Source organism: Pelophylax lessonae (assembly GCF_965119305.1).
Source record: "Pelophylax lessonae genome assembly, chromosome: 4".
NCBI classification, from domain to species: domain Eukaryota; kingdom Metazoa; phylum Chordata; class Amphibia; order Anura; family Ranidae; genus Pelophylax; species Pelophylax lessonae.
The window spans coordinates 91,350,433-91,372,855 of record NC_138771.1 but is presented as its reverse complement, the minus strand read 5'-3'; the positions used below and the strand labels follow the sequence as shown (position 1 = coordinate 91,372,855).

The following is a 22,423-nucleotide window of genomic DNA, read 5'->3' as shown; positions in this document are numbered from 1 at the left end:
AACCAATCCCTGTGTGGTCTAATCTTCAGAAAAGGCATTTCTTGAATCAGCCCCATCTTGGTTGTATATTTAGAAGAAAACCAACACTGTTCAAGTCTCTTGTTTTTCGGGTACCCTACAGCGGCATCTTACTTCCGCAGTTTATGCTTACATGACTGCTGACCCTGCAAGGCATGGGAGAAAGACCTAGGCGTCAATTTCTTTAATAACGAATAAAAACCACCATTCATAAATGTTTACTAAATGTCAATGTACAAGCTTCATACAAGGTAGTACAGAATGCCCTCCTTACCACACAAAAATCTTGACAACAGTTCTAATCAATGCTGGCAACAAAGGTGGGGATGCTTTCATATATGTGGTGGCTTTGCCCTATCCTTCAGTTGTACTGGTTGAATGACTGAATCATCAAGGCAGTATATACTTACACACTTGGGGATCTAGTTTAGGCATTCCCTCTTCACACATGAAGATATACTCACCAGCTAGTACTCTGTGCCAGAGACAAGGTCGATCTTTACCCTCTAGTCTTACATACTGAGGTCTATTCAGACCATTATGGAGTGCAGATGAGGAGACAGGTAGCCAAATACATGACCCCTGCCACATCTTGGGAATCCCTTGAGGACTACCCCTCTAATCATAACCCCAACTCCCCCCCCCCCCCCACACACACATTTGGATTTAAACATTTATACATTTTTATTGTTTGTATTATTATAAAGCATTGCACTTGAGATGTACGTACAGTATATTTCAAATTTCAGTCCTTGTTTTACCTCTGTGAAGTATAACGCTGTTACCAGATCGCATTTATCAATGTTCAATAAATTTATGGAAAGAAAAAAGGCAAAATAACAAATGCATAACAATATCTATATATATTCTTTACATGTAGACTTGCCCAAGAAGATTTAGGAAATATAAATGAAGATGGAGAACTTTGGTTTGCTTATGAAGGCTTGAAAAAAGCAACCAGGTGAGACATTCTTGCAACATTAATGTCATTTTTATTAAACTGGGCAGAAATGATGTTCCCTCCATATTGCACACCCAGTTTGCAATAGCACTGCCTATTTACATATAGCAACTACTGTACATAACAGCAATCCCCTGGAGGAGACAGACATATTTCGACCAATATCCTTCCAATGTAAATACAGAGAATCTGTATTCACCTGACCTAGATCGATGATCATGATAACTAGAATATATAGATTTACTGATCTTACACCAAACATAATAAAGGACCTATGAGAAGGCTCAGGATATGTGGGGGGCAGGGTCAAGATTGACTTTTTTTTTTTTAAATAGTCAAACTGTGCATATAATATCTTTATCTCTGGATCTACTTAGAGTTTTGAAATTATGTTTTCAAGAAAGTATTCTCTGTTAATGGTTTTCTAATCATATGATCAGTTAGAAACTGGCCAAGTTTGTGAAAAGTATATTTTTAACAATGGCTACACATTTACTTAACTATTTCTATAAAAGAGCCAAAAATAACGTATTGCCTTAATAATGCAAGGTGTCAAATGCTGATTGGAGGTAAAGTGTATTAAGAAATATATGGACTTATAGGAATTCAGGTGTCACAGAAGCTTGACAAATCCATAATGCACAAAATAGTGCTCTTCGACTTCCACTTTTACACTTTTCTGGGGCTGGTGCCATACTTTTGTGGAATAACTGCTAAACACAATTCAATTTTGTCTTTCAGAATCCTAGAAAATCACTTTCAGACACAGAAGGAAAGTTATGAAAAGGAAATCGAGCTGTTGAACTTTAAAGTAAATCATTTTAGTGACGACATAAAAAATGTTCAAAAGTCATTGCAGGAGGAGAAGGACACAAACGATGCCCTCAGACAAGAGATTATAAGGCTGACATCTGAGAATAAGGTTTGGATGACTAAAAACTAGTAAAATTGCATTTGTTTGCTATTCCTGTGACATATTTTTTGAAATCCAGTGAAGCACAGTGGGGTAGATTTACTAAAACTCGAAAGTGCATCATGTGCAGCTGTGCATGGTAGCCAATCAGCTTCTAATTTCAGCTTGTTCAATTAGGCTCTGACAATAAAACCTGGAAGCTGATTGGTTTCTATGCAGAGCTGCACCAGATTTTGCACTCTCCAGTTTTAGTAAATCACCCCCAGTGTTTATTCTGCAGCAGTGAATGAAAGGGAATGACATATAGCTGGTATTAAACTTGAGACCCGGTTCACACTTCTGCGAGTGCCGGGTTCGCATGTAATGTCGGAGCGCACTGCTCCGACATTACATGCGATCAGCTGTGCGGTGCGAGTTTAGCCATACAGTTTGTATGGCTAAATTCGCATCGCACCCGGTGCAAACACGCACAGGAGGCATTTTTGCAGCCGCATCAGGATCGGATCGCACAGCGGTTCACACTTGTGCGATCCCATCCTGTGCGAACTGCACGATCGCACTGCGATATGCGATCAAACTGGGGGTGTCGTTAAGATTACATTGACACCCCCAGCGTATCGCATATGGCAGTGTGAACTGCCGGGGGTGCGTGTGCGATGCGGGAAAAGGCTGCGAATTCGCAGCCTTCCCGCATCGCATATATGTGAACCGAGCCTGATAGTCTTGGGACTCTGCCAAACAGGGATCTTTTTAATAATAACGTAGAACTCGATATGTACCAATAAATACATTTGATGTTAGCCACTTGCAGCCAGCAGGTGGAGCAGTATGCTCTGGATAATCTTTCTCCTGGCAGAGGTGGAAATATGCAAACTCACACAGACTGAGCTTTATGATAAGATAGTCCAGCATGCTTTGCAAAAAGCACCCTACAAGGCATTTAAAAAAAAAAACCATGATTAACCACTTTAAGACCGGAAGGATTTGCCCCCTTAATGACCAGGCCCTATTTTGCGATTCGGCGCTGCGTTACTTTAACGGACAATTGCGCGGTCATGCGATACTGTACCCAAATAAAATTGACGTCCTTTTTTCCCCACAAATAGAGCTTTCTTTTGGTGGTATTTGATCACCTGTGCGATTTTATTTTTTGCGCTATAAACAAAAAAATAGCGACAATTTTGAAAAAAAAAAAAAAAAACAATATTTTTTACATTCTGCTATATAACATTCCCAAAAAAAATAAAAAATCTGAATTTTTAAACATTTTAGGGCAATTTGTTTTCTGCTACATATTTTTGGTAAAAAAAAATCACAATAAGCATATTTTGATTGGTTTGCGCAAAAGTTATCACGTCTACTAACTACGGGAAAGATTTATGTAATTTTTATTGTTTTTTTTTTTACTAGTAATGGCGGCGATATGCGATTTTTTACGGGACTGTGACATTGCGGCGGACAGATCAGACCCCTAACTGACATTTTTGACACTTTTTGGGGTACCTGTGACATTACTTCAGTAATCAGTGCTAAAAATATGCGCTGTTACTGTAATAATGACACTGGGAGGGAAAGGGTTAACCCTGTGGGTGATCAAGGGGTTAAATGTGAGCCTAGGGGAGTGATTCTAACTGTGGGGGGGGGGTTGTGGCTTGTGAAATGACCATAGAGACATGTGATCCTATATAGAAGGATCACATGGGCTCTGTGACCTTTGCAGGGAGAAGAACGGTCAGCTGTGTTTACAACAGCCAACCGTCCTCTCTCAGCGGGGAGCGATCACAGGTGTCAGGCGGCAATTGGAGCCGCCTGACACACGCATCGGCTTCCCCGTTGACGATCGGGGGCAGGAGCGCGCTCGCCCTCTAGCTGCCACCAGACGAGCAACGTAGCCATACATTGTTTTGCCTGTATGAGCCACCCTGCTGCCGTATATATAGTAAGCAGTCGGCAAGTGGTTAAAACATGATAAAACGAATTACCAATATGAACTAAACATCACACAATAATACAACATCTTTTTAATACCTTGATTATTATTTAAATAGCTATGGGGGAGATTTACTAACTGGTACACACTGAATCTGGTGCAGCTGTGCATAATAACCAATCAGTTTCTCTATTTTATTGTCAAAGTTTAACTGAACAAGTAAGGCCCCTTTCACACACTCCGTCCATCGGACAGACTCCGTTTTTCTCAGCGTTTCAATCCGTCCAGATTTGACAGAATCGGATCGGATGTCAGCGGACATGTCTCCGCTGACATCCGATGCCCCATAGGGATGCATGGGGGAACAGTTCAGATCCGCCAAAAAAACGGACAGGCGGATCTGAACGGTCCGCCTGTGTGAAAGAGCCCTTAAAGTTAGAAGTTGATTGGTTACTATGCACAGGTGCACCATATTCTGTGTGCACAAGTTTTAGTAAATCTCCACCTTTTGTTTGTTAAATACGGTAAATAACCAAAGCACATTCTTTTTTGCATTTACCTTCTAAAGGCCATAACATCTCTAAACGTTAAAATCTCTGAACTTGAAAAGGAAAATCTGGACCTCCAAGGCTGCCTGTATGAACAAAGCATGAAAATGCCAGGTACCAATGCATGGGCTGTTATTACACAATTATTTAACACACTTCTTGTATTTTTATTCAGTCCTCCAAATGCTTTTACATGAAACCTGTAGTAGCAGAAATATATAGGTTGCCACTGCAAAACTTTCCTTATGGAAGTAACCCACCTCCCGCATTGATACTTACCTATCTAATACTTCCCCATTGGTACATTTACCTAAGAGAGCCATGAGAAATACCCAGAATTTCCAGGAATGGGAAAGCATGTGACTTTCTCCCTTTCCCCACGGCATGGAGCACAAATGAAGCAGCAGCCAAGCGTGGGAGGTTTTAGTAGAGGAGGAGGCAGGCTTTTTCTTAAGGGGGAAAGGGCTTTAACATTGCATTAATATGTTTATAATAAGAACACACAAAGGTTATAGAGTATAATACTATGGGTATACTTGATAGACATACAACAGTTCTTTGGTTAATATAATGTCCTCTTTGCTCCTCCAAAGACCTCCTGCTCTCAAGCTCCTCCATCACCCTCTCCCATGCCCGTCTCCTGGCCTTCATCCGTCCTCTGGTCTCCTAGAGCCTCAACCATCCTTTCTCTGATCTCCTAGAGCCTCAACCATCCTTTCTCTGATCTCCTAGAGCCTCAACCATCCTTTGGAACTTCCTACTCCAATCTGTATGGCTATCTCTTACTCTGTCCATCTTTGGGGGATGCTTGAAAATGCATCTCTTCAGGGAAGCCAGTCCCACCTAAAAATTATACTTTTTCTTTATTCCTCTATAGACTCATTCCCCAACAGTTACTAACGTTTGTATCACTTTCCCCTCTCTTTTAGATTGTAAGCTTTCATGAGCAGGGCCCTACTTACCCTCTTGTCTTCCAACTATTGTACCTATACTGTCTCCCTTTATTTTGTGCTGCACAGACTGTTGCTGCTATATAAATCCCATATAATAATATTAATCATTTTAAAAACGTAAAAAAATGAGTGGAAGTAAGGCTTCGTGTACACTACAGCTCCTAAACTTGAGTTTATGAGCTTTTGGTGTTTTTTGCCAAAGCTCCTAAAGTCAACTGTATAAAAGCCTATGTGTCCATGTACACATAGGCTTTTAGCAGAGTTTAGAAGCTGCTGCGGTTAGGGGAGGTGCAACCTCCCTCTCCTGAATGCGGAAGAATCGTGTTTAGGATAAGAATGTTTTGAGCACCGGCTGCAAAATTTCGGTAAAATTGCGGCACGATTTTGCCGTGATTTTGCTGCATTTTCCTGTGGCCGGGGTCAAAATAGGCTATGTGTACACGAAGCCTTAAGGCCCGTACACACGTAGCAATTGTCGGCCGTAAATATTCGGCCAACATCCGATCGGCCGATTGTCGGCTTGTTAGTATGATGCTTCCGACAACCGACTGCGACTTTTCGGCCGAACAGAATCTGGTGTGCAGGCTTTAAAATTTTTGTTGGCCAACACCAGAACGGCCGATTGTTCCTCAGTCAGTACAGAATTCGGCTGACAAACAGCAGATGAGCAAGACCGGGCATGCTCAGAGAAGAAAAAACACACGGAAAGTAAACCATCACATGACATCACTTCTGCAGTCGGCTGTTGTTGGCCAACAAAATTCGTGTGCAGTCTTTAGCACTTTTCAACCGACAGGACAGCACCGGACAAAAGACGGCCGATCGTTCGGCCGACAATCGCTACGTGTGTACGGGGCTTTAGGCTTTAAGTGTGATTCTTTTGTACTCAGCATTCTAAATGAGATCTGCTTTTCTGTGTTCAGCACGAATAGATGCTAGCACCTGGTCTGTCAGTGCATGTTATCTCTGTGACATTGCTCTGTTTAAATATATTGTTTGTATCTCAGCGGGTGTGAAATAATCGTTTTTGACATTTTCTTGGGCAGACATGAATCTAGCTACACCCAGTCTTCAGATTTACTATTATAATGTAATGCTCCTTGTCAACACTACTAAATATAAGAACATCCGTGTATTCCACAATGTGTTGACTTTGTACACAGCTATGACATAATTTCTGCACTGACACAGCTATTTTTGTTTCCGTGTATTCTTATTCATATATGTTATATAATGCTTTAAATATTGCAGACAAAGGAGACAAAATTTTTAACCATAAACATCACTACCTGGAAGAGGATGAAATGTCAGAACAGTAAGTGATTGTGTCACCGTTCCTAGGTGTTCAACCTCTGCCCTTCATCCACATATCACCGCTGCATAGCTTTCCACCTACGAATCTGACAACACTGCAAATATAAATAGGAGCAGATACTAGGTGCACATGACTTCCACAGCCTTGCCAAGGAATATTTCTTAATAGTATTTGGAGAAAATAATTTACAGAAGGAATTTTTCAGACAAGCCAGCGAGAAAATTCGGCACACATATACTGAAAACCAGACTCTAATTTAGCAAAGTATACAGAAAACAGTCTGCAGAGGTCTGGTCTGGGATGTAAGGAACATATCCATTCATCCCCTATATACATTTAGGTTTTGAACAATTTAATATTTGTCACAGAATTCAAGGACGTAAGTGTGTGAGATTCATCACAATGTAAATTTTACTAAATTACAATCATTCAGATTAATAGTAGACTAGAAATAATAGTAATACAATATGGAAGTTCATATAAAATTTTAAAATTGGACCAAAGATCCCTTGTGCCCAACCTGTGGCCTGAGGGCCGTATGTGGCTCTTTGTTATATGCTATGTGGTCCTTGGACCTCAGCAGTCTGTAGTAGGAACATTAATTATGGTAAAATCATTCTTCTCTAATAGCCTCATGTACAGTAACAGGTTCCCAGTTTCATATTGTCTTCTGCAGCATATCCCCAGGCACAAATGTAGCATGGCCACATTCTCTGACCCTCGTTTGCTCTGTTATGTCTGCAGTTTTCTGACATTCCTCCATAGTATTACATATATTGAACAATATGGGAGGCCCTTTGGTGATGTCAGGGGCCGCATTTGAGGCTCCCTTTAGCTCATAAGATAAAAACCACTGCCACAGATACTCTTTAATCCTTACCTTTTCTTTTTTCATGGACACTTTATAAATAAAGTTTATGATATCCAGAGAAATGAACATATTATACATGGGAATAACGTAGCATATGTGCAAGGTTTTTTTAGGGTTTTTCAAAATAGTTATATATATATATATATATATTTCCCAACAGACTTCATGGCAGCTTACGTATGGGTTAACCCCGCCTCCAATCCTCCCCTATAGGACCCCACTCCCATATATTTTTTGTCTGAGCTAGAGGCCGCCTTCCTTTTTTGTCCTTCTCCTTAGGACCAAAATGGTTGAAGTCTTACCTTGGATGGATTGTCTGGGCCATCCGACAGAATCATAGAGCCGAGGGCTTGGCTCACTTGCGGATGGTGACAGCTCACTCGACCAGGAGTGTGACTACATCCTGGGTGGCTTTGCAGCATGTGGTTCCCAATGTATTTGGTAGGGAGGCCTTGTGGTTCCTGATCAATACATTTATGGCTCATTATTTTGTAGAGCCGGCCTCTTTATCTTCTGTTAATTTTTGGTTTACGAATCCCGTCAGTTGACAGTGTCAATTAAACCCTTTTCTTTTGTTCTGCAATTGCCCACCCGGGTGTGTGTGGCTAGTTATTTCCCATACGTATGCTGCCATGGAGTCTGTCAGGAAAACTGAAAATTTCCTATCAAATACTTACCGTAATTTTTCTTTCCTGATGGACTCCATGGCAGCAGGCGTTCCCTCCTAGAGTCATTAGTAGGCTATTTATGGAACAGGGCCTCTGGCTCAAACTAAAGATTTATGGGAATGGGGTCCTATAGGCGAGAAGTGGAGGCGGGGTTAACCCATAGTTATGCTGCCATGGAGTCCATCAGGAAAGGAAAATTATGTTAAGTATTTGATAGGAAATGTTCCATTATATATATATTTTTTTAAAGCAGTATAAGAAATGGAGTACAATGCAGGGATTTTCCTGTTTGCCAGTGAATTGCAATATGTTGCAGATTTTATTCTTCAGTCCTGATTTCTATTTTTCACCATGTCAATGACATGTAAATTATATATGCTCAGTCCTTTTTTATCATTATCAAATCTTATGTCATCTATCGATTTTTGTATACATGACTTCTTTAAAACTGTTTTATCTCTTATATTTATTTTATACATATCTTACAACAGTAATATCAATCTTCTCTTTCTATTAGACTTCACAAGAAGCGGACAAAGCAACATGAAAACGAAGAACCTGATGGCAGACAAATTCAAGAGGGCAACATTTTCTTAAAAGAGCAAAATGAAATGGACAGCCAGGTAAATGATAAAGACTCAATTCACAAATGTGTAACACCTTTGTGCAGTGAATTGCTTATTTTATGACTCATATTTTGCTATGTTCAGTTCAGCACAGGAGAGATACATTTACCATACTGATTTACAGCACCTTGTGAAATAATAAAGCTATCAACATTAAAGTGATTGTAAACCCTGACAGTAGTACAGTCTAAGTAATAGGCATAGGTTTGTACATCCTATTGTATTAGGGTGTGCACCCCAAAGGTCAAACATATTATTGCGTGTCTGTGCATGTGTATATACAGTATGCTGACGGTGTCAACAGAGCAATGGACAATGTCAGTAGGGCAGAGATTGGTGTCAGTAGGGCAGTGGACGGTGTCAGTAGTTTTTATTTTAATTATTTTTGGTGAAATATCAGGGGTCTAACAAAGGGAGTCTACATCACACAGAGTGATTTGGGTGTGCCCAGGCATACCTGGCAAACCCTGTGCGCACGCATATGGTAATAGGGTACACCACCATTAAGTTATTTACATATGAACCACTTTTCAGCTTTTTCAAATTGGAGTCACATGACTTTCTTTTTTTCCTGCAGCATGGCCTTGGCTGGTGGCATGGCTAAGCCGTAACAGGTATCATGTTCTGTGAAATTGCCTCAGCTTTTTCAGGCCCTTGTAAAGCAGAGAAGACCTGTCAGTCAAGGATCCAATTTGGCCATTAATCCCTTCAGGTGGATCAGAGCTTAAAATGACAGCTGCAATTCACTTTGCACAACCTAGGGGGAGGGCTTGAAAAAGATGAGGGATGTCACAGGACATGTTAACCGCTCTGGCTTAGCACAGATACACCAACCCTGGGCCATAGTGAGATAGCTAGTTAGGGGATTTCCTTCACAGTAATAAATAAAAAATAATAAAAATGGGATACTGCAACCAAATAAAAAATTCAGATAATAGGATAAAGTGTAGTTGCCTGTGCCAGGACAGATGCTGCACATAAAGTCCAACACCATGAGAATAGAAATAAAAGTGCGGGAGCTCAGTACAAGTTGAAGTAAAATCTGTAAAGGCTTTAATAATAATACAACAAGACACAAGGAGAATCCATTACACAGCAAAGTTGACGCGTTTCAACCCTACTCTGAGCCCTAGTCATAATGGTTACGACTAAGGCCCAGAGTAGGGCTGAAACACGTCAACCTTGCAGTGTAATGGAAGTTGAGAGCAGCCTCGTTCTGCTATGATCTCATTGGTCACAGAGAGGCAGCATCCGATTGGATGCTGGCATACTATGTGACTTTGGCAGGCCATCTTGGGTCAGGCAGAGTCTTTTTAAGACCCTGTCTCTCGGGTTTGGGGCGTGTTTCACGTGTGGATAGAGTAGGGACAGGTTATCTGTCTGTTAGGGACAGTGCTTAGCATCAGGGAGATCTTCCAGATGAGTAAGAAAAGTACAGGGACACGCCATCTTACCTGGAAGCTCCCACTTGGGTACAGACCTGCCAGACCGCATTCCACCCCTGAGACCTACTACCCATCATGGTACATCCTATGAGTGCATCTGGTCTGGTTGTCATGCTGCCAAGTGTTTTCTGCCGCCATGCCACACTGCACCTACCTCTAAATTCTTACATTAAAGAAAGGGAGCATGCACAGTGTGACAGGATTCAATACCACCTCTGCCCAGTCCTCTCTCCCTCTGTGCTCCCTACCCCCCCCCCCTGCAGCGCTACCAGTTCCCTCCACTCCTCTATATCATATTTACCAGCCCCTTCCTTTTGTGAATTAAAACAGTGAGTGATCAGTACTAATTACACATTGTACTCATTCATAACTAAAGCGTAGTAAACTGTGTTTACTATGCTTCAGTTTGTAAATGAACAGCAGCCTCTGTACAGAACCATCTATTCACTGTCCAGTGCAGCTAAGGCTGGAGACTAAAGGACTGAGGAACTAATATTCTCAGCCCTTTTATTTGTTTCAAAAGTGAGACATCAGGGGTCTGTTTAGACCCTTGATATTTCATCAAAGTCCCCACCCCCAACAGCATTGAAGAAAAAAAACTAATAATTAAAAAAATTGATAAAATAAAATGTAAAAATCAAAATAAAAATGTAAAAAAATAAAAATTAGGGGTTCGTTCACACAGGTTCTCTAGCCAATACAGTGGGAATGAGCATTTTGTGTGGCTGGAGTTGCTTGTTACTCTATGAGGACACATCAGCTGTACAAACACTGCTGCAGGTCCTAGATTGAAAGGTGCGTGGGTGGGGGACTCCAAATCCACACTGTCTGCATTTAGGGCCATACACCTGCATCCACATGCCTGTGAAATGACCGGTGACTGTGTTCTTACAACTGCTGCATCCCCATAGCATAACATAGGCTGACTACACACAGCTTTAACCACAGAAAAAAAAAAAAAACAATGATTCACACTGTACAGGCCACTGCACTCATACGAATGAGCCCCAAGACCTTATTCACACACAGTACATTCAATACAGTTTTATCCTTTAGGTTTAGCAGGAATTTGTGTGTCTTTGTGTGTGTGTGTGTGTGTGTGTGTGTGTGTGTGTGTGTATATATATATATATATATATATATATATATATATACACAGTGCCTTGCAAAAGTATTCGGCCCCCTTGAACTTTGCGACCTTTTGCCACATTTCAGGCTTCAAGCATAAAGATATAAAACTGTAATTTTTTGTGAAGAATCAACAACAAGTGGGACACAATCATGAAGTGGAACAAAATTTATTGGATATTTCAAACTTTATTAATAAATAAAAAACGTAAAAATTGGGCGTGCAAAATTATTCAGCCCCTTTACTTTCAGTGCAGCAAACTCTCTCCAGAAGTTCAGTGAGGATCTCTGAATGATCCAATGTTGACCTAAATGACTAATGATGATAAATAGAATCCACCTGTGTGTAATCAAGTCTCCATATAAATGCACCTGCACTGTGATAGTCTCAGAGGTCCGTTTAAAGCACAGAGAGCATCATGAAGAACAAGGAACACACCAGGCAGGTCTGAGATACTGTTGTGGAGAAGTTTAAAGCTGGATTTGGATACAAAAAGATTTCCCAAGCTTTAAACATCCCAAGGAGCACTGTGCAAGCGATAATACTGAAATGGAAGGAGTATCAGACCACTGCATATCTACGAAGACCTGGCTGTCCCTCTAAACTTTCAGCTCATACAAGGAGAAGACTGAGCAGAGATGCAACCAAGTGGCCCATGATCACTCTGGATGAACTGCAGAGATCTACAGCTGAGGTGGGAGACTCTGTCCATAGGACAACAATCATATACTGCACAAATCTGGCCTTTATAGAAGAGTGGCAAGAAGAAAGCCATTTCTTAAAGATATCCATAAAAAGTGTCGTTTAAAGTTTGCCACAAGCCACCTGGGAGACACAGCAAACATGTGGAAGAAGGTGCTCTGGTCAGATGAAACCAAAATCAAACTTTTTGGCAACAATGCAAAACGTTATGTTTGGCGTAAAAGCAACACAGCTCATCACCCTGAACACACCATCCCCACTGTCAAACATGGTTGTGGCAGCATCATGGTTTGGGCCTGCTTTTCTTCAGCAGGGACAGGGAAGATGGTTAAAATTGATGGGAAGATGGATGGAGCCAAATACAGGACCATTCTGGAAGAAAACCTGATGGAGTCTATAAAAGACCTGAGACTGGGACGGAGATTTATCTTCCAACAAGACAATGATCCAAAACCTAAAGCAAAATCTACAATGGAATGGTTCACAAATAAACATATCCAGGTGTTATGCCCTGTACACACTATCAGATTATCTGAAGACTTTTGTCTGCAGACTTACCAAAACCATATAATATGAGGTCAAACCTAAACACTTTCAATTTGTATGCAATCCGGCAGGCCCTTGCACTACATAGAAGAGGTAAATCTGAAGACAAAAGTCTTCAGATAATCTGATAGTGTGTACAGGGCATTAGAATGGCCAAGTCAAAGTCCAGACCTGAATCCAATCGAGAATCTGTGGAAAGAACTGAAAACTGCTGTTCATAAACGCTCTCCATCCAACCTTACTGAGCTTGAGCTGTTTTGCAAGGAGGAATGGGCAAAAATTTCAGTCTCTCGATGTGCAAAACTGATAGAGACATACCCCAAGCGACTTACAGCTGTAATCGCAGCAAAAGGTGGCGCTACAAAGTATTAACTTAAGGGGGCTGAATAATTTTGCACGCCCAATTTTTCTGTTTTTTATTTGTTAAAAAAGTTTGAAATATCCAATAAATTTCGTTCCACTTCATGATTGGGTCCCACTTGTTGTTGATTCTTGACAAAAAATTACAGTTTTATGTCTTTATGTTTGAAGCCTGAAATGTGGCAAAAGGTCGCAAGGTTCAAGGGGGCCGAATACTTTCGCAAGGCACTGTATATACTACTAAAAAAATTAAAGGAACACTTTGAAAACACGTCAGATCTCAATGGGGAAAAATATCATGCTGGATATCTATACTACTATGGACTGGGTAATGTGTTAGGTTCGAAAGGATGCCACATCATTAGATGAAAATGAAAATGATCAATCCACAGAGGGATGAATTCAAAGACAACCTGAAAATCAAACTGAAAAAAAATTATGCAGCAGGCTAGTCCAATTTGCTGAAATTTCATTGAAGCAACTCAAAATGGTAGTCAATAGTTTGTATAGCACCCACGTGCTTGTAGGTATGCCTGACAATGTCAGGGCATGCTCCTAATGAGACGACGGATGATGTCCTGGGATATTTCCTCCCAGATCTGGACCAGGGCATCACTGAGCTCCTAAACAGACTGAGGTGCAACCTGGCAGCGTCGAATTAACCGAAACATAATGTCCCAGAGGTGTTCTATTGGATTTAGGTCAGGCGAGCGTGGGGGCCATTCAATGGTATCAATTCCTTCATCCCCCACGAACTAGCTACATACTTTCGCCAGATGAGGCCGGGCATTGTCGTGCATCAGGAGGAACCCAGGACCCACTGCGCCAGCGTAGGGCCTGACCATGGGTCCAAGGATTTCATTCCGATACCTAATGGCAGTAAGGGTGCCATTGTCTAGCCTGTAGAGGTCTGTTGTCTTCCCTCTATATGTTTGGCTTCCCAGATCATCACAGACCCACCACCAAACCGGTCATGCTGAACGATGTTAAAGGCAGCATAACGTTCTCCACGGCTTCTCTAGACCCTTTCTTGTCTGTCACATGTGCTCAGGGCACAGGGCGCCATTGGTGGGCCTGCCAATGCTGGTGTTCAACGGCAAGTGCCAATTGAGCTCCATGGTGTCGGGCAGTGGGCACAGTGCCCATGAGAGGACATCAGGCCCTCAGGTCACCTTCATGAAGTCTGTTTCTGATTGTTTGATCAGAGACATTCACACCAGTGGCCTGCTGGAGGTCATTTTGTAGGGCTCTGGCAGTGCTCATCCTGTTCGTCCTTGCACAAAGAAGCAGATACCGGTCCTACTGATGGGTTAAGGACCTTCTATGGCCCTGTCCAGCTCTCCACAATGACAGTGTGAGGCGAGGAGAGCCGATAAATGGCACTTCCTCATTTAAATGTGACCGGGTGTGATTGGACAAGCCTATCACATGGGTAAAGAGCCATGTCATTGGCTTTTTACCAAGATTGGGGTTGCACCGTGTCCTAGCAACACCGCATGGCCACGATCGCCGCACTGCGTGCCCCCGCGGGTGCGTGAGAGAGGCCGGTCTGGTGCGCCGTCATATGACGGCGTCCCGGAACAATAGCTGCACCAATCTGCCATCATTTGACGGTGGGTGGGCAATAAGTGCTTAAATTTACCAATTTCCCCGCCTTTAGTGTGCATATACTCCGATTTGTCACCTGTCCTGCACACCTAAACATAAACACAGAAAGCACATGTGTGTGTATGTGTGTGCGTATCAATGGGTGGCGTATAGACAGGGGCAGATGGAGCAGGCACAGCAGAGATTGGATAGATCATAAGGAGGCAAGGAAAAATCATTGGCCTCTCTTGCAAACTGCACTGTTCACTACGAATAAAGACATGTGCAATTAAATGGACACACATACACAAAAAAAAAAAAAGAAATATCCGTCAGTCTTAAATGTAGTCAGCAAGATGGACAATAAAATCCAGACTGATCTTTAATCAGACATTACACTTTTCTTCATATTAGCCATCATTAGCCATATAGTCCCAGGTAGCTATGAAGGGTACACAAGCAGGCACTAATGCCATTCATACCAGATGCAAAAGCCACAGATGTTAAGCTGTAAAGAGTTAATAATTTAACCATTTAGGTAAGCAGCACTTAAATGAAGCAGAGTAGATAAGCAGAGTCCTCTCCTAGCATCCAAGGAGAGGGTTAATTACCAGAGAGTCCTTATTGCAGATAACAGCTGTGTAGGAGAAACAAAACAGTAGCACAGATAAGGGGCATGAGGTTTGCAAGGAGAGACAGATTGTAAGGATTGGTATCTTACTCTCACCCCCTCCAGGATATATGTAGCTACTGTATTTCTGCCTGTGCTCTCTGCTGAAGCCACAATCTGAACGCTCCATGTGCACCTGGGATCACAACACAGGAGGAGAGGGCGGGGGGAGGAGAAGCTGACCAGCTCTGTCTCCTCTACCTTCTGTGTGGAGGGGAGGGGGAGGGGGGAACTATCAGCGCATGCTCTGGGCTGCATAAGAGAGAGACACTCTCAGAACGCTACAGCCTGCAACCCCGGCAGTAAATGGGCTGACAAGCCCAGGCGCCAGGGCGCAATTTCTAGTCGCCATGGCAACCTGGCGCCTGGGGTTTGTCGAGCCCTGCTGATCTGCTGATAACATCTTAGTAGGCTGGATCACATTTGCAACTACAGTACAATCTTTTATTTACATTTTTTTGTGCTATAATGTGTTATAATGTGCTATAACTTACTGAGCACTTTAGGGTTTGGTCATGCAGAAGGGTTTGTAGCGTTGAACTAAAACATGGTGCTCATTGAATAGGTTCAAGTGCAAAAGATAGTTCTCATAGCAACCCATCAAATCTCATCTTCTACTTGTACTTTAGTCACCCAATCAGACGTACCCGGTTAGTTACCCAGTTAGTCAACAGCCAATCAGAAATGGAACTAAATGTAGAGCAAAGAAAACATGTTAAGAACACCTAGCCTGATGATATATCTCGTTAAGATAATTGTTATATTAGGAAATGTAATAAAATACTTCAGTGGTGTAATTCTGTGCAAACCATGCACAATAAAGCATTGGAGTGGTATTCTTCATATACAGCGTGCTATTAGTCATGAGGATGCAGTGCAGAAGTGGATTAATGCCCAAAAATGAGCCCAAAATGAGGTTCTGAACTGTGTAATAGATGAAACATCGCTGCAAAAAAAGAAAAAGGAAACGTAGGGCTACATTATATTTGGATTTATTTATATTTGTTATATTATACTTTATATTCTTTTATATTATATTTAGTTATATTTAGAGATTTTAGCATATCATTTGGTTAGAACTGTATGCTAATGTCAACTAAATTAGATTTTGTAAGTAAATTGATTTTTTTTTTTTGTTAACTTTAACATAGGACTTTGAAGAACAAGTGGATAAAAAGGATAGGATTATCAAGAAACTCCAAGATCAGATCAGAGCTCTCACAAAAACCATGGAAGTTGGTCAGTGTGTTGTATGAAGACGTCCTGTTTTGCATAAAAGTTCACTGCACCCCATTCTCTGGGCTGCAAGCTTCTGGGATCACAGTCTGCGGGACATACATTTTGTGTATATGTTTACATAGAAACCTTAAGCGCCCATGCAGCATCACATTTGCTGCTTGGGCAAGCGTTGGAAGAAAGATTAGACAAGATAGACGGACAATTGTGTCTGTGAACATCAACTGATGAGACAGATAATTGCTACATGACCATCATCCAATGCATTGCTCTGTCCAGCTCATCCAAAGGGCGACTGTGATGCAGATGTAGTCTTCTTCTCTTTTCTGTATAGGATTCCCCAGCGCCTGTCCACACATACATCTTCTAGCTTTGTGCAGTAGCACTTCCTTTGGTCAGAAATACTCGTTACAAAAAACACAAACACAGCTCCCTAAAATTGGCCTATATACGTATATAGGCACCTGTAAACAGGTCTGGCCATATACGGTATCCTAAAGCAAAAATATGGAAACTAGGGATCGACTGATTATCGGCAACACCGATATATATCGGGGGCCGATATGCACTTTCCCCAATATATCGGAATCGGCCCCTGAGGTTGGCGATATTTAGGGAAAGTGCTTGTACTGGAGTGCTGCCTGCAGCTAGAGGCATCACCCCGGTACCGGCGTCCATAGCCAACAGTCGGCTGACTTGTAATGACAACCGATGCGGCTGAGAAGCCGCTTAGCTGTCATTACAAGGAGCGGGAGGGAACGTCCCCCCCCCCCTCCCGCCGCCTTTCGCGGCTCGCCCGGGTCTCCCATCCCACCGGGAGACCCGGGCATCCTACCTCCACCGCCGCCGAAGAGAAGACCCAATCAAAGCCACATTCGGCTCTGATCGGGTCTCCGTGTAAAAACCCGGAAGTGATGTCATGACATCACTTCCGGGTACTCGGCGCCGAATTAAACAAACTGACAGCATTCAAAACAGCCAAACTTGGCATTTTGAATGCTTTTCAGTGCCAAGGAGGAGTTTGGGGTCTTTTAGACCCCCCAGATCCCTCCACAAGAAGTACCTTTGGAAAAAAAATAATAAAAAAATGATATCCGATGACCAAAATATCAGTATCGGTATCGGCATGAAAAAAACAATATCGGTCGATCACTTATGGAAACACAGCAACAACATTTCCAGATAACCATGGTTGAAAAGGCAGTGCTTGATGACCGCATACACTGGCAGAAGAGACATTCTTTTTTGTCCCAAGAGAATCTTGATTTCTGCATTATATAGCCCAGCCCTTGATGCCACCAAAAGCAGTGATTTTGCTGCTGACTCCTTCCACTTCTTCCCCAATACCTAGTTAGGATCATTAGTTCCCAACCTTTCTCAACCCTTCCAACATCCTTGTTTTCTTGCTGTCCTCTCCCCCCTATTTTACAGCTATCACCTTTACCTCAGCATCCTCCACTATAGATTTGTAGAAGTCATAGTGATACTGGTTATATTCTCTCTTCCTTCCAACCTTTGTTTAGAGATTGCAGTGAATGAATGGGGGTTAAATAAGATCCTCACCTTGAACGATAACTGAAACATTTGTCAGGAAACTGGCAAAGTAAGGACATCCAATAACATCTAACCAATGTGCTTTTTCTCAGAAAACCAAACAAGTGTGCCAAGTGTTTTTAAAGATTATTTGGGAATGCTCGAGTTTTCACCAGAAGAAGAAACAAAGCTCATAACCAGTCTTATCCTGGGTATGTAAAGTGATTATTTTGTTCCAATATCAACAGAAAGGTCTCAAATGAGTGTAAAAAAAACAGAGTTTATTATCTCTACTAAAGCATTGCAACAAATAATGTAATAGTGTTAACCACTTAAGCCCCGGAAGATTTTACTCCCTTCCTGACCAGGGGGTATTTTGCGATTCGGCACTGCGTGACTTTAACGGACAATTGCGCGGTCGTGCGACGCTGTACCTAAACGAATTTGGCGTCCTTTTTTTCCCACAAACAGAGCTTTCTTTTGGTGGTATTTGATCACCTGTGCGATTTTTTGATCACGCGCTATAAACAAAAAAAGAGCGTAAATTTTGCAAAAATAGCAATATTTTTCACATTTTTTTATATGAAATTCCCCCCCAAAAAAATGTAAAAATCAAAATTTTTTAACATTTTCAGCCAATTTGTTTAATGCTACCTATGTTTGGTAAAAAAAATCGCAAAAAGCGTATTTTGATTGGTTTGCGCAAAAGTTATCGCGTTTACTAACAAAGGGAAAGATTTTTGTCATTTTTGTTGTTTGTTTTTTTAACGCGTAATGGCGGCGGTCTGCGATTCTTTTTGCGGTACTGCGACATTGGGGCGGACAGATCGGACCCTTGACTGACATTTTTGACACTTTTGGGGTTACCAGTGACATTTCTACAGTAATCAGTGCTATACATATGCACTGTTACTGTAAAAATACACTGGTAGTGAAGGGGTTAACTTTATTTGGGAGGGAGGGGCTGTGTGTGTCCCTAGGGGCGTGCTTTCTACTGTGATTGGCTGTGGCTTGAGCTGTAAGGACACTGATCAACGGATCTACATAGTAGATCCATGTGATCAGTGTCTTTACACCGAGGAGAATGACAGGTGGCTTTTTTACACAAGCTGCCTGACATTCTCCCTCTCCCCCGCCGATCGCAGAGTGGCCGGCGGACATCGAGTCCGCCGGTCACACGCGCGGGGGGGTCTGTGACCACGCGGGAGCGCGCCTCCGGGGGCGCGCGCTCGCTCCCTAGACCCTCACAAGCAAGCGACGTAGACCTACGTCAGTTTGCCTGTGAGGGGCTGACCGCCGCCGTAGATAGTCGTGCGGCGGTCGGCAAGTGGTTAAAGTACAACTATAGGCAAAACTTTTTTTTTTTTTTTTTTTTCAGTAGAACAAGGGAGGGTTATAACCTCTGTCAGATTTTTTTTTTTTTTCCAAACAAAGTTTATTAGGAAAAAAAAATTAGTTTTACATAAAACTCAAAAACATCTCCGTCGTATGACTGATATTATACAAGGATCAGCATGAGAACCAGTGCATGTACAACAAAATATGAAGCAAAGAACTGCTACTGCAGAGAAATTAATAAAACAGTGAATAAAGCGCTGCGTAAACTGTCGGCGCTATATAAATCCTATATAATAATAATAATATCGATCAGCTATTTGCTAGCATTAGACATCTGGGGAAGTCCCAGCATGTCAATAGGGAAGGTATTTAAAGGATCTGCTAAAGGGAGGGGCACATCTGTCTGAGGGAGGAGGGTGTGGTGGATGAACAGTAGGTGGAAAGAAAAAGATTGGAAACTATGGCCAATGAGACCCTCCTGTGTCAGATTTTTTTGTGTCCAATAGCAAAACAAGGAGTGAAAGGAAATCCCTGAAAGTTAAAGTAGTTCCTTGGGGACCCCCCAGATCACCAGAACTAGTGTCCCCATTTGAAAGTTTCCCCTCTGTTACTTTTCTGGGGACAACCCAAAATTTGGGATTTTCTTTTATATTCACTTTTAATGAAAAAGAGGGTGAATCTCCCTAATGGGGACACAGACAGCAATAAAAACTGACAGGTATTCTAATTCATCACCACTCTGTACAAAATGAATAAAAATAATTTGCCTTTAGTTATACTTTAATGTCTAGCTTAGGTTGATCTAAAGCCCCGTACACACGATCAGATTATCGAACGATCTGTCGTCCGTTTTTTGTGGCATGCTAGTCTGATGTGGAAAGTGAAGAGGTTATTTTCATACGAATTTTCCCGTACGACAGAATTCTACTTCAGAAGTGATGTCATGTGTTGGATTGCTTTGTGTGTGTTCTTTCTCTCTGAGCATGCCTAGTCTTTCTCTTAAGATTTTTTTCTGTCGAAATCTGTACTAATGATACGAAAATCGGACGTTGTATTACGGACAACAAAAATTTTATAGCCTGCACATCAGGATTTTGTCAGCCGAAAAGTCGGAGTTGGCTGTCGAAAGCACCATACTAACAATCCGAAAATCGGCAGATCGGTCGTCGGACTAATTTTCCCTACAGATTTTCTTATCGTGTGTACGGGCCTTTAGACTACAAGAATGAACCACACGAAGCTAGCTGGGCTTGACTCTTAAGGCCCGTACACACGATAAGAAAATCTGTAGGGAAAATTAGTCCGACGACCGATCTGCCGATTTTCGGATTGTTAGTATGGTGCTTTCGACAGCCAACTCCGACTTTTCGGCTGACAAAATCCTGATGTGCAGGCTATAAAATTTTTGTTGTACGTAATATAACGCCCGATTTTCGTCTCATTAGTACAGATTTCCACGGAAAAAAATCTTAAGAGCAAGACTAGGCATGCTCAGAGAGAAAGAACACATACAAAGCAATCCAACACATGACATCACTTCTGAAGTAGAATTCTGTCGTACGGGAAAATTTGTATGAAAATAACCTCTTCATTTCCACATCAGACTAGCATGCCACAAAAAACGGACGACAGATCGTTCGATAATCTGATCCTGTGTACGGGGCTTTAGACTATATTTAAAACGTTTGGCCATAAACACATTCAGTAAACCATACAGGTATTATTAATATTCATATTAGCCTCCTGAATCAATCTTACAGAATATATAGGGGACAACAGAAGTGGTCAAATGTTGACCATATATAGGCAGATGCAGTCATTGTTTAAATTTCTACCTAGCCTGTTCACTATGAACACAAGCATGGGCACTATTTATAGAAGTTATAAAAGAGTAAGGTTGTATCACATGTCCCATAGGCTATCCTCCAAGAAATGTTCAATTTGATTAATATCCTTTTATTTAAAAAAAAAAAAAAAAATTGTCTGATAACAAAGCTGCTTATAGCGTGTATTTTTCCATCTATAGGCATGTTCATGTTTTTCATTACTTCCACAATAACAGAAATCGTAGATTTTACATTACTGTCCAGTTAATGTTCATACCATACCATAACAGCACCATATCTGATTTAGTACAGCATATGCAGGCAACAGAAGAATAGGGTATGGAGGGCTCTTTAATATATCTAACATAGGGCAATGTATAAATACAGGACTGTTTTTCCATCAAAGGAGCCTGTAGACAAACAAACTTTGGTGCCCAAAAAAAGCATTCCTCTAAAGAATTTTATATAGAATGTTGTCCTGCTTACTTTTTGCTTCTGCTGCGTATAGCCTTGGGTTTACTGTGCCTAATGATATATATATATACATACAGTATCTCGCAAAAGTGAGTACACCCCTTACATTTTTGTAAATATTTCATTATATCTTTTCATGTGACAACATTGAAGAAATTACAATTTGTTACAATGTAGAGTAGTGAGTGTACAGCTTGTATAACAGTGTAAATTTGCTGTCTCCTCAAAATAACTCAACACAGCCATTATTGTCCAAACCGCTGGCAACAAAACTGAGTACACCCCTAAGTTAAATTGCCCATATTGGGCCCAATTAGGCGTTTTCCCTCCCCGGTGTCATGTGACTCGTTAGTGTTACAAAGTTTCAGGTGTGAATGGGAAGCAGGTGTGTTAAATTTGGTGGTTTCGCTCTCACTTTCTCATACTGGTCACTGGAAGTTCAACATGGCACCTAATGCAAAGAACTCTCTGAGGATCTGAAAAAAAGAATTGTTGCTCTACATAAAGATGACCTAGGCTATAAGAAGATTGCCAAGACCCTGAAACTGAGCTGCAGCACGGTGGCCAAGACCATACAGCATTTTAACAGGACAGGTTCCACTCAGAACAGGCCTCGGCATGGTCGACCAAAGAAGTGGAGTGCACGTGCTTAGCGTCAAATCCAGAGGTTGTCTTTGGGAAATAGACGTATGAATGCTGCCAGCTTTGTTGCAGAGGTTGAAGGGGTGGGGAGTCAGCCTGTCAGTGCTGAGACTATACGCCGCACTCTGCATC

At 41.7% G+C, this 22,423-nt stretch overlaps 1 protein-coding gene across 2 annotated transcripts in view; it reads left to right on the top strand.

The window, feature by feature from the left end:
- MYO5C (myosin VC) overlaps nucleotides 1-22,423 on the top strand; it is a 231,607-nt gene that overhangs the window by 182,346 nt on the left and 26,838 nt on the right. For both annotated transcript variants that reach the window (XM_082256678.1, XM_082256677.1), the window contains exons 28-34: nucleotides 899-979; nucleotides 1,721-1,901; nucleotides 4,391-4,484; nucleotides 6,575-6,638; nucleotides 8,695-8,800; nucleotides 16,394-16,481; nucleotides 18,125-18,223. In XM_082256678.1, the coding sequence (XP_082112804.1) occupies nucleotides 899-979; nucleotides 1,721-1,901; nucleotides 4,391-4,484; nucleotides 6,575-6,638; nucleotides 8,695-8,800; nucleotides 16,394-16,481; nucleotides 18,125-18,223 (713 nt within the window). The remainder of the gene's footprint in view (nucleotides 1-898; nucleotides 980-1,720; nucleotides 1,902-4,390; nucleotides 4,485-6,574; nucleotides 6,639-8,694; nucleotides 8,801-16,393; nucleotides 16,482-18,124; nucleotides 18,224-22,423) is intronic.